The sequence below is a fragment of the Lathamus discolor genome, chromosome 4 (genome assembly GCF_037157495.1).
Source record: "Lathamus discolor isolate bLatDis1 chromosome 4, bLatDis1.hap1, whole genome shotgun sequence".
In the NCBI taxonomy this organism is placed as follows: Eukaryota; Metazoa; Chordata; class Aves; order Psittaciformes; family Psittacidae; genus Lathamus; species Lathamus discolor.
This window is the reverse complement of record NC_088887.1, coordinates 5,121,087-5,138,644: the sequence shown is the minus strand read 5'-3', so window position 1 is coordinate 5,138,644 and position 17,558 is coordinate 5,121,087. Positions and strand designations below refer to the sequence as shown.

Here is a 17,558-nt window from a genome sequence, read left to right as displayed (position 1 = left end):
GCACTTTGACAACATGGTGGCCATTTGCTAAGGGACATTAAGGGTATAAACAGAATTCTTTCTCTTCCACTATCCCTGCTTACCTGTTTGTCAGATGAACACAGTAGCTTATTTTGGGACTTTTCACTAAATATTTGGAATTTCAGCAAAATTCAAGAACTTTCACGTATGAAATTTGATTTAAAAATTTTAATCGCTTCATCGAGTTAAAAAGCCAGTACAGCCCCCAAAACCCAAGTCAATACATGAAAAGGAATGCAGTTAAAGAAAACAAAAGCACAAACATGAACCCCACAAGCTATAAACTCCAGGTATTTATAACTTATGATCAGAGTATGATTTTCTGACAAAATTGACACATTGCATGATTGTGGTAAAATACTACTACTGCTACTACTAGTATTAGTAACAAGAATCACCATCATCAAGGAATCATGATGCCAAAAAGTAACTCAAGAGCTTCGGCTTTCTGATACTGCAGTCCCAATCTATAATTTTACTTATAAAAACTTGTGTTATCAGTTTAGTGTTTCTTAAAGAAAACACTTGAAAAGCATCACATAGAAGGTAGGGGTGTGGGGAGGGAAATCTTCCGATGTCCTAGTCTCAGGCATTTCTCCCTCAAAACTTCACTTTGAAGAGAATCCAGATTTTTATTGAGAAATTAAAAAGACATTTTTCAAACTCAACTTCCTTCACATCACAGAATTTCTCTTACATGGGCCTGTTAACTATGGCATTTGTGTCTATAATGTTAAACACCTGAGATAAATATGCAAAATGAGAACAAAGCATAGTTTACAAAGAAAAGCACATGCAGAGGTAATCAAATGTATTCATTTACTGTACGGCAAAAGAATCCCTATTTTGATTTTCAAAAGTGTACACATTCTCCTAGTTTGGGATTTGCCTCTACCAGCATCCTAAATGCTACAAACCAACTATGCCTCCAGGCATTCCCCTAGATCTTTCCCCAGGGTCTTTACTGGCTCCTGACTCCATCTGACTTAATGGCTTCTTTTATGTTTTCTGTTAAATGTGGTGGAAAATTTATTCTGAGTTACTAATACAAAAATACTTATACATCTTTAACTATTATTGCATTCTCTGACATCTCAATGATTCGACTTAAAAATTCTCACTATCCCTGTGAAGGCATCTTGAACATAAACAGGTATAAGGCTTTTCCACAACGTAATGGGTTAGTATTAAAGTATGTTACACTAAAAAACCTGTGGTTTCTCAAATATTGCTTTAAAATAATTGAAAACAAAATTGTAACAGGCAGACGGCGAACGACAGTGAGTCTGACCATTAAGATCGTATTTACCGAGTGAAATAAGTACTTTAAGAAACTGGAATACTCATTAAGTCTAGAAGATGTGCCCCCAGTTTCGTGTCTGAACTGCCAATACACATAGATTCTGGTATGTAAAATACTGCACATATTCAAATGACTTTTGAATATGATCTGTCACAGTTTTCCTATCTTGACTATTTAGTTCTGCCTTGAAGATCGGTTTACAGTAAAACCGAAAGCTAAATTTTGACTCTGCATAGAAGATGTATTGCTATTAAATTTACTGTTCCATGGGGACTTTATTAGGGCTGCTACTGAACAGGGCATCATTTTAATTAGAATTAACACTTTCATCTTGTTTGTGAATACATGTAAGATAAGCTTTGAAATATTTAACATCTGGGAATACCATCAAGCTGTCACAGCAAAATTAAGACATTTCACATACATAACTGTTATTATATAATAGCCAGATACCAAATAACTAAACATTCATTGTTAGAGTATAAACTCTGTATGCATACATTTCCATGTCCTTAGGGAATGTATTCATGCTTTGATCATTATCCCTTTGAAGCAATGCTTCTTTAAAGAAAGACATTTCAAGTGCCGTCCTTGACTGTTAGATGTTTCACTGGCAGGTACGAGACCTGTTTTACATAATTTATTCTACTGTTAGCAGACATATCACTAGAACAACACAAGCCTACTGCAGTTGGTAGGTTCCCAAGGATCACCCTCCTCTGCAGAATGATTTACTCTGCAAGACAGAAAGATTAATGAAAAACTGATGTTCAAAAGACCACCATCACAAAGTCAGGTGCCTCTTGTAAACTCAGGATCCTTCCCTGAACATTCTCCCGTGTTTTGATGGGACTCCTACAAGTAAAACTAAGAGGGTGCAGGGCGGCAAACCAAACCAAACAAAAAAAAAAAAAAAGCCCTAAACCCTTAAAGAAAAGGATTTTCAGTACATCAACTAAAGCACTATGGGACTCCATTTCTGAGGAGTGTCAGATAGCAAGTCTTTGTTAATGTTTGTCTAGCCCTTTAGATCTACTTCAATCACCAAAACCTATTTAGTGTCACTTGAATTATGACAACTCTTAAACACAATGGGCACATGCTGGCTGAGGCCCAGGACCTCATCTGGAGACGAGGTCTGAGGCAGACTCTCTGTGAGCTGCTGGTGAGGAAATGCAGGGAGCAAGTGACTCAGAGAAGTGGCTAAGGAGGGGCGAGACAAGGAAGACTACCAGAAGTAGTGAAGGGCTCCTGCGAGAGCAGCCATAGGGGCTGATCCAGCGGAGGCTGGTTCCACAGATAACTCAGAGCCACTTTTCACTGCCTGAAAAGTCAGGATACATTGATTCAAGTTATGGTTAAGAAGCTGCTGTGAACCATCAGCTGTAATAGCACTACTAAAAATCCATATTATAACAACATAGCAACTGCATAAACCTGTGGGGAAAAGGTAATACAGAGCAGCCACAAAAATTACCTTCAATTTCTACAGGATGTTTTCTTCCATACCCTTGCTGTGGGCACCAAACACCAAATAAACACCTAAGCTCTTCTAAAGCCCAACATGCATCCTGTGCAGTTGGACATCAATGTTCACTACAGGAAGATACAAGTAACAGAAAAAGGTTGTAATAAAAAGAATCATATAAAGAGGGAATCCAAACAATGTGGAAAATTGGAGAGAAATGCACTCAAACAAATGCAATCTTTTGCCTGAATTCACCTTAGACGAATGCATTCACTGCTCAGAATAAGCTGATAAATAAGAAATGGAAAATAAATACACTCCAACTTTCCGAAGATTTTAGTCTAAACAACTAGATACCTGTTCAACAGACATCCTGGAAATGCAGCTTGCACAAATAAAGCACCCACACTGCATTCAGTTTGACTTTTCAAACCCTACAGTTACCTTGAATCACCAAGAAGTGTGCAGACTATTTCTTTTGTTCTATTGTGAGACCTCACCTGGAGCATTGTGTGCAGTTCTGGTGTCCTCAACATAAAAAGAACATGGAACTGTTGGAACAAGTCCAGAGGAGGGCCACGAGGATGATCAGGGGACTGGAGCACCTCCCGTATGAAGACAGGCTGAGGAAGTTGGGGCTGTTCAGCCTGGAGAAGAGAAGGCTGCGTGGGGACCTCAGAGCAGCCTTCCAGCGTCTGAAGGGGGCCTATAGGGATGCTGGAGAGGGACTCTTCATTAGGGACTGTAGCAACAGGACAAGGGGTAATGGGTTAAAACTTAAACAGGGGAAGTTTAGATTGGATATAAGGAGGAAATTCTTTCCTGTAAGGGTGGTGAGGCACTGGAATGGGTTGCCCAGGGAGGTTGTGAATGCTCCATCCCTGGCGGTGTTAAAGGCCAGGTTGGACGAAGCCTTGGGCGAGACGGTTTAGTGTGAGGTGTCCCTGCCCATGGCAGGGGGGGTGAAACTGGATGATCTTAAGGTCCTTTCCAACCCTAACTATTCTATGATTCTATGATTTATCTTTGTAGGAATTTCACTTTTAATCAACAAAACACTAAAAATGTTAACAGAAAACTTTATGTCACCAACTTACCTAAAAGGAAAATGAAAGTAAGACCTTTGGGATATAACACTTAAACTTGTCACTAGAATCTTCTAAATATTTCCCAGCAAATGAGCCCTTTGGATACAATTCACTTGTTACATTTAACAATAAAATTACGAACTTTAAGTTTAAGGAATTTTCTGTCTTCAGGTCATGTTATGGGGTTATTGGTTTTGTTTTTAACTGTTTCTGATATTGCATTGAACTGTACAAAATACCTTGTGCACACCTTTGGAAAATCTAAATGAGATCTGAAGAAATCTAAGTGAGATTAGAAGAAATCTAAGTGAGATTTGAAGAAATCCAGATTACGTGACATAAAGAGTCAGAGAAAGACACAAAGATACAAGAGAAACGAACTTTTAAATATTTACATAAACACCAGCAAGACTGATGCTAAGAGAGCAATAAGACCAAAAGAGCAAATTGCAAGTACTTGTAGAAGCTCAAACATATTTGTTCACAGTACACAGAGCGGGTAACTGAGATACCGAGTAAGGAGGAATATTCTACAGAGTAGATCAGTAAACAACAATTACAAAAACAAGAACACAATAAAGCTATAAAAGAAGTACCAGCAACACCACCTTTGTAAGATTATCACAGATATGTCAGAGCAGCGACAGATGTTTAGAGGGATGCTACTCTTTCTCCTCCCTCTCTCCCACTCCACCCCCCCCCAGATGTTCAGCTGCATTTCCTTTTTATACTAGCACCAGGTGCCACGTGAAATGTTTCTGCAAGCAAGCACTTGATGCTGCCTGCCCAGCACAGTTCCCAGGACAGGTCTTCCAGCTCCCTACAAAAGACTGTGAAGCGCTGAAGACGCTAAAGCATTATGGCACTGTAGACCCAAAAGAATCAGTTTCCTTTTCACAATTTGGCATCCCAAAGTAATACAGCAAGTGATCTTTTGAAGTCTCAGTTACTGATCCTCTCTTCTTGCCAAGAGACTTACAAACTGCAGCTCAAAAGGCATCCATCTTCATCAGTTCTCTTGAAAGCTGCAGGCTCAGTGCTCTAAGTCACAGCACAAATCTGCACCTCCGTCAAGCTTTCCCCACATAATAAAGGTTAGGGAGTGATGCGCAACCCTCGCTCTCTGACCCTGCAGCAGCTCCAGGACACATTGCACTAAAGCAGCAGTGCAACGTGATATACTGCTGAGGATGTTGTTTTTTCTTAGGGAGGAGTTGTGATCATAGTCAAACTTCTGAAATCTCAAGATTCATCATGGTGCAAACCCCAACCTAAACTACTGCAGACAGAAAAAACTCTAACTTACATCTCAACTCAATGGGACTTCTCCCTCCTCTCCCTTTGGTCTTATAGAAAGGTGTCAGTGGTAACTCCTGCAGTTAATAGCATTGCATTTGCCATACAGGGTTTTGTTCTTTAGGTTTGGTTTCATTTTTGTTTGTTTCCTTCTCCCCTTCTCCCCCTCTCATTTGGCAAGACTTAAATCTGTGAGTAGAACGGAAACTGCCTTGCTCAACTAAGACCTCTAAGATGACACAGATTTTGGTGGGGATGATTTCTGAGAGCCTTTTAAATACCACTGCACTTGAAATCTAAAGTAGTCCATGACATGAAATGACTCTATAGCCTACATAAAACTTGCTGTGAAAAATGACTGCTTTTGATATTATTTTCAACCTTAAGTTCTAGGAAGAAAAAGATTGGCTAAAGCAAATCTCGTCTCAGTTCCATTCTTACTAAGAGTTACAAAAAGCAAATATAGTTCAAGTTTTCAAACACTCATACACGCGATTTCTATTCAAGACAAACTTCCTGTCAAAAAAGTCTTTACACTGATATTTCACTTTTGCTTATGATTTCTAGGCTACACTATGCAAAAGGAAACCCTTTATTGATTGCTGTTGAAATTAAATTTCTCAGCAAAAATGCTTTAATAATTGACTGAATAAAATGATGGGAAACCTCAACGGGAGCAGTTCTATTACAGAAGGGGTTTTATGGTTTATTTGTGAATATGTTACTGATTAATAACCTGCCTTGGAGGAAGTACTGGTGATTATCTTCAGATTTTGGAGCATAATTTTATGAGTTCTCAAAGGGACATCATCTACATGGAAATAATAACGATATTATAAAATGTTTCAATTATTTCCACCTAAAAACTTAAGTGCTTCTCAGCAACAGCACGAGGAAAATAAATTTTTTGTTCTAAATCTAATTCCTACATTCTGAGAATCTCTTATGCAGAATTTTCTGACCATTATCAAGGTACACATTCTTACGAGGTTTAAGAATTAAGAGAAATAGTCTTGTTATTTAAAACAAATCCACAGCCTGGTGTAGCATTAAAAACTTGGAAACTTTCACTGAGCACCCTGACTACTATTATTTTTCAGCTTATATTTCTTTTCACTATTAAGGGCTCCACCACAAAGTCAGTGATGAACAAACATTCTAGAAACTGAATTTTCACAAACACAAATACATCAAACACATACGCCAAAACTGTTATTGTGTTGCAACACACAGCTACGGACATCCTTAAGACACGATTTTCACACAATTGTGCTGATCACAAGGCATTCCTTTGTCCAATTAGTGGTCAAGTTTGTAAATCCCAGCTTCCTCACAAAGTACTTCTCTTCTGCAGCTTTCAACAAATTCAATGACTAACACAAGGGGTTTTGTATTCAACAAGTGTTATTAAGTATTTACAAGTGAACCATTGCAGCTTTACTCTTGTCCATGTGCTTGTCACAAAAGACCTCTTCAGAACTCAGAGATGTATGTTAGTTCAGCATATTGACAAAACCTACATGCTGAAGCGAATATACTCGACCATAAGAAAACCCTATCACACTTCCAGCTGGAGGCAAGCCTCCTACAACTGTAACAAGATAGAAGCAACCAGTGCTGTATTTTTACATTCATTAAATACAGCAGGCCAGGTTTTTCATTCAAGCAAGACTTGCCTACGTTCAACATATTTGATTGTTGAAAACAGTTCAGTTTGATCATGTGTAAAGAGCAATGAACATTTTCCAAGTTAAATTAATCCAAAATATTTGAGCTCAAGCTTTAGCTACTGACTCCCAGAACAAGAAAAGTAATCAAGCGGCAAGCAAGAAAAAATTTTATTACCCAAGAATGGTGAAGCACCATTTCTGTTAGTCTCTCTAAGATGCAACATATGTTTTGAGGCCAGATCCCATCACTGTGAAGAACACAGGACAGCATACAGGATGAGTGCCTTCTTTCTTCAGATCTTGCCATGCTATACCATCCAACCTGTCAGTCTTTCTATTATTCCCATTTTTAACAACACAAGAGGAACTTGAATGGTGGTATGCATGATCATTTCTGCCAAATAAGCATTTTTGACTTTTTTAATATCAAATTTCATTAGAAGTCAAGAATTCAATTATAACTAGCTTGTTACTGTTGGAACACAGCATCTTATTATATATATATATATAGACAAATCCATCTGCAACAGATATACAAAAGATTTGTGAATAAGACCTACAGACTTGATCTTTGTTTCCTCATTTGGCACCTCACAAATGCAGCACAGCTCAAGAGTCGCTCGCCATCTCCTGGGCTATGTATGCCAATCCCTTCACACCTACAGCATGAGAGTCCGCGGGCTTAAACTGCTGTTACTCCCTGCGATGCAACCCTAGGACGCAGCGCCACTACCGACCCTACAGTGGGGAGATTTGCCACACATGAGCCTAACGTATGGGATGGGGAGTAGAGGAAGATAGCAAAGTAGCTAAGAAAACTGCATAGCAGGTTAACAAATGATAATACATCAAGCAAAAGTTTTATAGTGAACTTATTCTATACACAGCTGAATAGATATACGAATACATTTGTATTTATACCTGCACTTTATGAAATAAATTTGCTTCTAGCAGTATTACAAGTTTTGCACATGACCATCACTGGAGTGTACGTGTTTCAGCAGAGCAAGAACAAATAATTGTCATTTACTATGGGCTGCTGCTTAATTTCAAATCATGAGGCTGTGTTAGCCAGTCATACACAACAACAACAAAATCAATCACTCCAGTCCTCTGACAATTTTTGTCTACTGTTTACCAAAGATAGCTGGTAGGATCAATATTCAACAGGATACACTAACACAAAACCTGAGGCAAGTCATATCTGAGTCATCAGCATGCTTTTGCTTCTGAAACTTCATGTCTATGTGTACAAACAGAAAATAGTGACAGTTTATCAGTATAAAACTTGCTATTTAACCTAAACTGGCTTCTTTGTTCCACCATAAATCATGATGGAATCATAGATTAGTTTGGGTTGGAAGGGACCTTCAAATGTCATCTAGTCCAACCCCCTTGCAATGAGCAGGGACATCTTCAACTAGATCAGGTTGCCCAGAACCACAGCCAGCCTGGCCTTGAATGACTCCAGGGATGGTGCATCCACCACCTCCCTGAGCACCCTGTGGCAGTATTTTACTACCTTCATTGCGAAGAATTTCTTCCTCACATCCAGCCCTAAACTCCTCTCTGTTAGTTTAAAACCATCACCCCTCATATTATTGCAACAGGCCCTGCTAAGAAGTTTCTCCCCATCTTTCTCATAGACCCCTTTTAAGTACCAAAAGGCCACAATAAGATCTCCCAGGCATCTTCTCTTCTCCAGGCTGAACAACTCCAACTCAGTCATTTGTCACAGGAGAGGTGTTCCATCCGCCTGATCATTTCTGTGGCCCTACTCTGGACCATCCCCAACAGGTCCATATCTTCTCAGTACCAAGGACCTCAGAGCTGGACAGAGTACCTCCAGGTGAAGTCTCACCAGAGCAGAGAGGCAGAATGACCTCCCTTGACCTGCTGGCCATGCTCCTTTCTATGCAGCTCAGTATACAATTGGCCTTCTAGGCTGCAAGCATTCATTGCAGGCTGATGTCCAATCTTTCATCCACCAATATCCCCAGGTCCTTCTCCTCCGCAGTACTCTCTTATCACTTCATCCCCAGCCCATATTGATACCAGGGGCTGCCCTGACCCAGGGAACCTCACAAGGTTCAACCATCAAAGCAGGTTTCACACCAAATACTGTACTTTGATACACATTTCAGAATCAAAGTGAAAAACGGTAATTTCTGAGGATTAATTCTGCTTACAAACAACAAGTTTCCTATAGATACATGATTTATTCAAATGCAGTTAGAAAAAAATCAAGGTTTTAGTTTGAACTTTTACAGTGAAATATTCTGGAAACCAGCTAATGGCAGCTATCACAAGGTTTCTTATTTGCTCAGAAGAATGCAAGATAAGCCAGTACGATGTGACAGGAATGTGTCAACAACTTGGGCTCATTTAACATCAGTGAAGTTTCCTTGCTACATAAAATCTAATAAAAGGTCTTTTGCTTGCCTTCTCATAAATCCTCACTTCTGAAGCAGTGCCCCTTTCCAGCTGTTTTATCACATTTCTTGTGTTACAATTTATCCAACTAAACAGATCTGCAGATGGCTATAGATGGCAGGGGGTGTGAGCTGCAACATGAATTTATATGGTACTGAGAATGTTCTGGCTGCTAACTCAGGCAGCCATTGAGGACAGGTACCCCCACATACTTATTTAATTCCTAACACTTTGCAGCAATAAGAAAGCCACAAGCAAACAAAAAATATCAGCAACAAACTTGAGAAATACCCTCAGCATTAAGACACCGAAGATACCAAAGCGCTCTTAAAAAAAAACACCAAACACACATAAACAAAACAAATCAACCCAAACCCATAACCAAAACCATGCACATCTTTACAAGCTTTGTGGGAGCCAACCTGGAACCTAACCCAGTGTATAAGAAAGGGCACTAACGTAATTATCACGAAACAGAAAAGTCAACAAACCAACCTATAAAGTGTTCAGAAAAAGGCAAAGTCTTTTAATACAGCAAAGTCGTATCTCTTCAGACTAGTCAAACTCACTAAAAATTCATCTTTCTGATAGTAAGTTATATCACATCCATTTCACGCGGGCCACCACACATAATTTTCCTCCTACTTCATCTAGGCAACGATATCATTTTAATTCACACTAATCGCGAGCCTTAAGGACAAAAGTGTTCTCTATTTGCAAGTAGAAAAAAAAAGTACAGTGCGAACGAAAGCGAGCTACAGCATGAAATATTTTGGCACATGACATGCAATTTAGGAATTAGAACCACTATGCATGAACATAAAACTGCTACCAGTAGCGTCTGCAATAACCCCCTACAACAGACAGGCATTTAAATGTTAATCTACTGTAAACATGTACTTTTTTCTCTAATGTGAGCAGTACTTGAGCTGATCATCAAGTCCCATTTTTTGCAGTATGCTAGCAGTTCGATGTGGTTGAGTATATTCAGAAGCTTTGAACAAGTTACCTACAGATCTTGTAGGTTACTTAACACTAACCAACAGTAACCTACACTGTTACCTACAGTAAATGAACTGTTCTTGACATACTTGGGGGTACATTTAATAAGTATAGATATTTTATTCCAGTTGTGAATTCTTCTCAGACTCTTTCACTCAGAAATGATGTTTTTAAAAGCAAATACAATGGACAGGGAACACTGATAGATTCACAGAGAAATATGCATAAACTGCAAAGATTGAAGTAACTGAGGTGTCGCCAGTTAGGTTATTTTCAACTGCCAAAATCTGCTTTACTTGCTTCACCATGATTTTAACAGCAGTGGTAAAACTGATCAAAACCTTTTTGATTCCCAGTGTTTCTCCTTTGTGAAACCATTAGCAATGACAAAGGTAAAATATAATTCCTTACGTCATTTAGTACTTACTGAACAGAGACTACGTATCCCCACAAATATCAAACAGAAATTTCCTTCTTAAATTCTCTGACAGATAAGCTCTTTATGGCAAGTATAGCTTATTCTTCCTCAACTAAAGATAGGTGCTGGTGAATAACTTAATGTTTGACACCATTTGCAAACAAGAAAAAAATATTCAGTATTAGCAAGTATTGCCCACCAACCACTTACTTGCCAGAACAGATTTTAAAATATAAATTGTTATTTTGGAAGTTACTTTAACACAGAAGAAAGAAACACTTATCAGTTCTGAATATGTCACAGAGGACGTCTACAAGCACTGACAGAATGGCATCAAACGCCCAAGACTCAGATTTGTAACTCTAGCTGTGGAATAGAAGAGACAAAAAGACTTTTGTTTCGGATTTGGGTAAGGGACCTAGAGGACATGAAGACTGTTTAAATGCATCTCAGGGCTTCTTACCAGACTAAGATGTAGCAGCTTCTCCTTCCCCCAACCTATCCCTCAAAACCAAGCTAAATTGACTAATTTTTACTTTAGAAAGTTGGCAATGTTCAGGTATCTTGCAATCTATGGGTATGAAATAGTTCAGGATGGATTGACAAGTGACAAATTTTTTAAGCTTCTAATTTCTGATTCGTGTCTGAGGCAAGAAGCAAAGACTCAAAATACAGCATTTCTGTTCTCTCAAAGATACACATAGGTAGTGATCTCTCTTCAGTTCACAATGCTCAAAACAGTCACAATGTAAAATGCATTCCCAGCTGTCCAAGCATACATCTCCACCAGCAGCTTTAGCACCAAGGGAAACACGGCCACCGTGACAGTAACCCTCCCAATTCATGCTTTAATCACAAGAGACGGAGAACAGGCACTAGTGAAATTAAATTGCTGCTCTTCACTTCTGGAAGTATCTCATACATTTGGGCTTGCCTTAAGCATGATGCTCATGACGGAATGCAAGACAAATCTACTTCAAAAAAATGACCTAAAAAGTAGTACTAACATTACAATACACTGAAGATGAATAAATAGATAACTTCAGACGCCTATGAAGATTATCTCAAAACATATATGAAAGCTCTAGTAGATTATGACTTTTAAACCAGCCATTTGTTTCTTTTGGGTCAAATAGATAAGAATACGCAAACATTAATGGCTTTGGGTATTCCATTTCCCATGGGAGGTACCTGTTCAGCAGCAAACTGGACTGACAGTTGAAGAAACAAGTAGAATCAATGCATAGCAGAGAAGTTTCCCGACAGCTTTTCTTGTGGACTTTGCTGGTTATATTGCTGATGTAGAGTTCTACAGTATGACTCACGTAATGGACTGAAATTCATTGAGTGTTAATGTTTTGAAGAAAATCCTTATCCATTAAGAGAGACATCTTTTGACCTTATGGAGAAAATTATACTTGCTTCCAGTAATGGCAATGTCAAAACTCTATCTTTGCAATGAGTACATTTTGATAATCAATGCCAGCAAGATCAGACAAAGTGAATTCCATTTTTTGATTACAACACATAGAGTGCTTTTAATGCTCTATATTACCTAAGGTTGCCGTGCAGCTTGCTTAGTACCATCAAATCTTAGGAGCTGTAGAGCAAAATATTTGGGCAACAGCAATAACACTTGTGAGATGTATGAATATGGACTCTTTCCCTTCCTTCTTGCTACAAAGCAAATGTTGAACCTCAGTGATTACTGAGGCTTTCTCTACAACCGCTACTACAGAAAATGTACCTTAGTCTCAAGTCACTGTGAAACTATTACGTACAGTAAAAGAGAACATATAAAGTGCACTTATCCTTTAGCAGCAATTTAGCTAACAAAACAACTAACTCCTAAGAAACTGTGCAGTGTGAAAAGATACATGCTTTTTATAGTTGTCACCTATCCAGCAGTCCTGGCAGGTGGAAATTAAGTCTCAATGTGCACATTCTCCATGGATAGTACTCTTAAATTGAACCTATAAAAGCTCAGAGTCCTGGGCTTTACTCAAGTATACACAACATTCACAGTTTTAGCAATGTATTCATGTCCTAAACAGCACAAAAGTCACCTGAGCTTTTCTATTTGTGCACAAAATCCAGTTATCACAATGTCTGACAAATGCAATCACACTTTCAAAAGTGGTAGAGAGGCACAACAGCACTTGGACTGCACAGAAGACATGCACTTCTGCTCCTGCAAGTGTTCACTCTCCTACCTATAAAAGTGAGGTGCTAATAAGGGAAGAAAACACATTTCCCTTTGTAGTTAGGGGAGATCTTACCGCTTTCTTTCTTATCGCTCTCCGAAAGGAGGAAGTGTGTTGACCTCTTCTCCCAGGGAACAAGCAATAGGACAAAGAGAAAATAGCCTCAAATTGTCCCAAGGAAGGCTCAGATTGGATATTAGTATTTTTTTTTCCACCAAAAGGGCTGTTCAGCATTGGAATGGGTGACCCAGGGAAGTGGCTGAACCTCTATCCCTAGAGGTATTTAAAAGACGTGCAGTTGTGTTACTTAGGTACATGGTTTCGTGGTGGACTTGGCAGCGCTACACTGATGGTTGGACTATGATTTTAAAGGTCTTTTTCAACCTAAACAATCCTACGATACTGTGACTAGATTCTCTGTTGAGGCATACAGAGGGAAAAGAAGATTTTTTTTGTCAGTCACTGCTCATCTCATCCTGTGACAGATACCCAAAATATTGGGAGAGAAATCTTCCTCCAAAGCATGCACTTATCTCCAGTAGCTACAGGAGCCAAGGTGACTATCTGATATATACATACCTGCACCTATAGTTAGACAACTTTAAAGTCATCTTGAGTAACTGTTTTCTTAGAAATCCACAGTAAATTGCTTTCAAATAACCATGCTTATTTCTCCATAAGAGGCTTTCCTTGAAAATGTGATGCCATATTTCCACTATATGAGCTCTTCACTGTGTATATAGCATCATAAGATTATTTTCTTCTCTTTTTAAAGAAAAAAAAAGAAACCACAATCCAAAAAACCCACAAAACCAAAAACCAAAACAACCTACCAAAAAACCTTAACAAACCAATCACCAAAACAGGCAATGTTTTCTTACCATGGCAGGAGCCATCCACTTCTTCATATCCTACGCTGCAGATGCATCGGCCTAGAGGCACGAGCCAATCCCCGTCTGCTCCGCAATACAATTTTGGAGTATCACGTTCCTCAGCGCTCTTCACACAGGAGCCCCGTACTTCCACCAAAGAGGAAGAATCAACCCTTGGAATGGTATCAGGAAACATAGCCAAATTTCGGACTGTGAAAGGGCACTTTTTGTAATAAACACGGACTGAGACCAAAGCAATACATGCTCCGATGTCTTGAAAAGCAAGATAAAATCCTTTCTTGTTTATTGGCCCAACCTCACGAACTTCTGTGTTGAGTTTAAGAATGCGGTCACCCAAGTCCATCTGGGTAAAGCTCTCATCAGCTGCAATAGTATCAATTTTAGTGTATTGGTTTGGTTTGAATTTTACTCCATGAGACTCATCTGACTCCATGTAGTAGAGATTGAAAGTTTCCTTGCAGGTTCCCAGTACCCATGGAATACTGTTACAGTCCCTCAGGGTAAATTTCATTTCCACATAAATTTTCTGTGCAGCGTCACGGGAGATCCAGTTTGTTTGAAGCCAGTTGTTTTGGTTTGGTTCCATCACATTACATACCTGGTAAGTATGAATGGGACGATTGTGTTCATCCATTTCAGTTATGGCATCCCACTGAAAAGAAGAAAAATGTTTTAAAACTAAGAAAAATATGTATTACGCATTTACACAGAACCCACATATACGCACACATGCTCCATGCATATGAACTTAGGGCCAAATTATTTTAGTGGAAAGACAGTAGTTAAAAGCAGATACGAACCACAGAATGGTATGAGTTTTATTTCGGGAACTGTGATAAATGTCTATTTAGAAAAACAGTATTTCCAAATGGCTCAGAGATGAAGGCAATACTGGCCATGTTTATAGTAACAAATTCAGTAAACCTGAGAACATTCCTGAGCATGCCATTCAATCATCTGTGCAGAAAGAACTTGCTGGAACAGTCCTCTTTGGTACGCTGGTGGGCTGGTTCTGACAGTCCCCCAGGCAATGCCCACAGCTCAGGCACCTGCACCAGTTGACAGCTGGGATACAGCCACTCTGATTTGGTGGGTCCGAGGTGTTTGGTGTAGGTTGTCTTGCTTTACACAATTGCACAGAAACATTTAACTGTATATACAGAGATGCTACATTTCTGCCTCCATAAGGTCTGCATTACACTAAAAAAATCAGTCACAGGTATCATATCATGGTTGACATCTTTATAAATTCTCTTTCTTACAGTTCAGATGTGAAGGAAATTTTTTACTCTCCCTCAAAAACGTGATTTTAAATCGTCTTTGGAATTCACGTGGAAAAAGAAATCCCAAGCACTGCCAAATGCAACTGAAGGATTAGGATTCCTGGTCACTGCAGCATGCACCTGGGAAGTGTGCCCAAAAATAGGGATTCTTCCTATCACAGCAGGAGCATTATCATCATCTGAAGGTCTTATCCTAGGAATCACAAAACATACTTCTTATATGATAGCCAGACAATGGCAAACACTTGGCAAACAGTCTGTTGACTTTTAAGAGGTTCTTACGTAGTCAAGGGCTTCTCGCCTCTGAACGCATTCAGAAAGGGCAAAGCTGCTGCTTCAGCATTCAGATTTGGTTAAATTTGATCACGGACTAAACGGCACAGGGCTTCTCATGCCATTCTCCCCAAATTGGTTTGAATTATGATTAAAGCCTACCCTGCAGTAAGCATTATAACACCCCAAGTAGATCTTGGCTGTACGGAAAGGAAAAGGGGACTTTCATGCTCTAGCTGGCTAGGCCTCTTCCCTTTTGGCAAGCATGAACCCACACAGCTTGAACTGATTCAGAATTCCATAGCCCTGAAGGATTAAACGATCAAAAATGTATTTCAAATAAAACTAATTAAAATCCACAGCTCCAAGCCTTAAAACTGCATCAGAAGAGGTTCTTTAAAAACAAAGCAGATAAGTCTCTCAGTCACCGATCCCCAGTTTCTCTACTATGTGTTACATGAGCCAAGGGCATACCACCATTTTCGTCACATATGAAACGTGTGCTATAAGTTTAAGCATTATTACACGAGCTTCATGTTATACACTAATACAGCCACAATGTAGATTCGGGGGGGGGGGGGGGGGAGGAGGAAGAGAGAGAGAGAAAAGCGAAGACAATGAACCACCCACATAAACCCAGAGAAAAACACACAAACAAAAACCCCAAACACCACAAAAGGGTTTCTGCATTTATTTGTGTCAAGCTACTTTAAAAGGAGGATGTTTAGATTGGATATAAGGAAGAAGTTCTATACTGTAAGGGTGGTGAGGCACTGGAATGGGTTGCCCAAGGAAGTTCTGAATGCTCCATCCCTGGCGGTGTTCAAGGCCAGGTTGGACAGAGCCTTGGGTGGCCTGGTTTAGTGTGAGGAGTTAAAACTAGATGATCTTAAGGTCCCTTCTAACCCAAATTACTCTATGATTCTATGCGCTACATGCTCCAGAGAGGTCTCAAAAAAACCCCACAATACAAACAAACCAAAAAAACCCACAAAACCAAACCAAAGCCAGCTGAACAAAAGGCCCACCACATCAAACCCAGGATAAAAGAGTAGTAGGTGGGATGACAAAGTAGTTTTTAAAATACAGAGCAGTCTTCCAAACCAGAGTAAAGTAGCTTGAAGCAAAAAAGCTTCAACATATCACTGCCTTTTAAAGCTATTGGGGGGGGGGGGGGGAAGATATATCCAACATATCCTCCCCTTACCATGGGGTTCTCCTCAAAAATATTTATATATTCTATTTGAATCAGTATCTTGATTTGAACTTCAAAATTAAAGCCCTGAAGTTAGCTGCTACCCATGTAGTTAATAACAAAGCTATTACTTCTGTAGGAAAGTAAAGGCTCATCACTTCAGTAACTTGTTTGAAGAATAAAACAAGATGGATTGATCAAACATGGACAGCGGTTCACTGAAAGGATATCTTGCATGCTTCATTTAAGGATGCTGGGGAGGGACCCTTCATTAGGGACTGTAGTGATAGGACAAGGGGTAATGGGTTAAAACTTAAACAGGGGAAGTTTAGATTGGATATAAGGAGGAAGTTCTTTACTGTTAGGGTGGTGAGGCACTGGAATCGGTTACCCAGGGGGGTTGTGAGTGCTCCATCCCTGGTGGTGTTCAAGGTCAGGCTGGACAGAGCTTTGGGTGACATGGTTTAGTGTGAGGTGTCCCTGCCCATGGCAGGGGTGTTGGAACTGGATGATCTTGAGGTCCTTTCCAACCCTAACTACTCTATGATTCTATTCTATGCCTGTGCCTTTCCACTGAGCTCCCAGATAGCCTACTGACAAGTCCCAATTTATAAAGAATTCATGCACTGGGCAAGAAAAACATTCAGAAGGCATTTGCAAAACTGTTTAACACAAGTAGCAACCTAATTATCATCACATAAAACAGTTTCAAAAGAGGTTAACATGTACCATTTCAATGTAGCCACCGCACCAAGACATGCTGTATAAAGTATGCTTATAAAAGCAACTGTGGATTTATTGGCACGTGCTCCTAATGCGCTGGATACTGAGTGCAAATGAGGTGAGTTCCACCTCCCCCAAATGACAATGTGATTTACTGAAAAGTCTAACAGGACTCAATCTGTGATAGTCTCTGACAAGGACACATTCTTCTTGGGTGAAATGTAATCTGCTTTTAATTTTGCGTAAGTGCTGCTTTTTCCTTCTGATAAAACCAGCCAGGAAATGTGA

At 39.5% G+C, this 17,558-nt stretch overlaps 1 protein-coding gene across 1 annotated transcript in view; it reads right to left on the bottom strand.

Moving 5' to 3' along the window:
* The window catches only part of LOC136012938 (ephrin type-A receptor 6), a 478,069-nt gene that overhangs the window by 339,201 nt on the left and 121,310 nt on the right, over positions 1-17,558 (bottom strand). Inside the window, exon 3 of the mRNA XM_065676043.1 lies at positions 13,785-14,448. Within this exon, the coding sequence (XP_065532115.1) occupies positions 13,785-14,448 (664 nt within the window). The remainder of the gene's footprint in view (positions 1-13,784; positions 14,449-17,558) is intronic.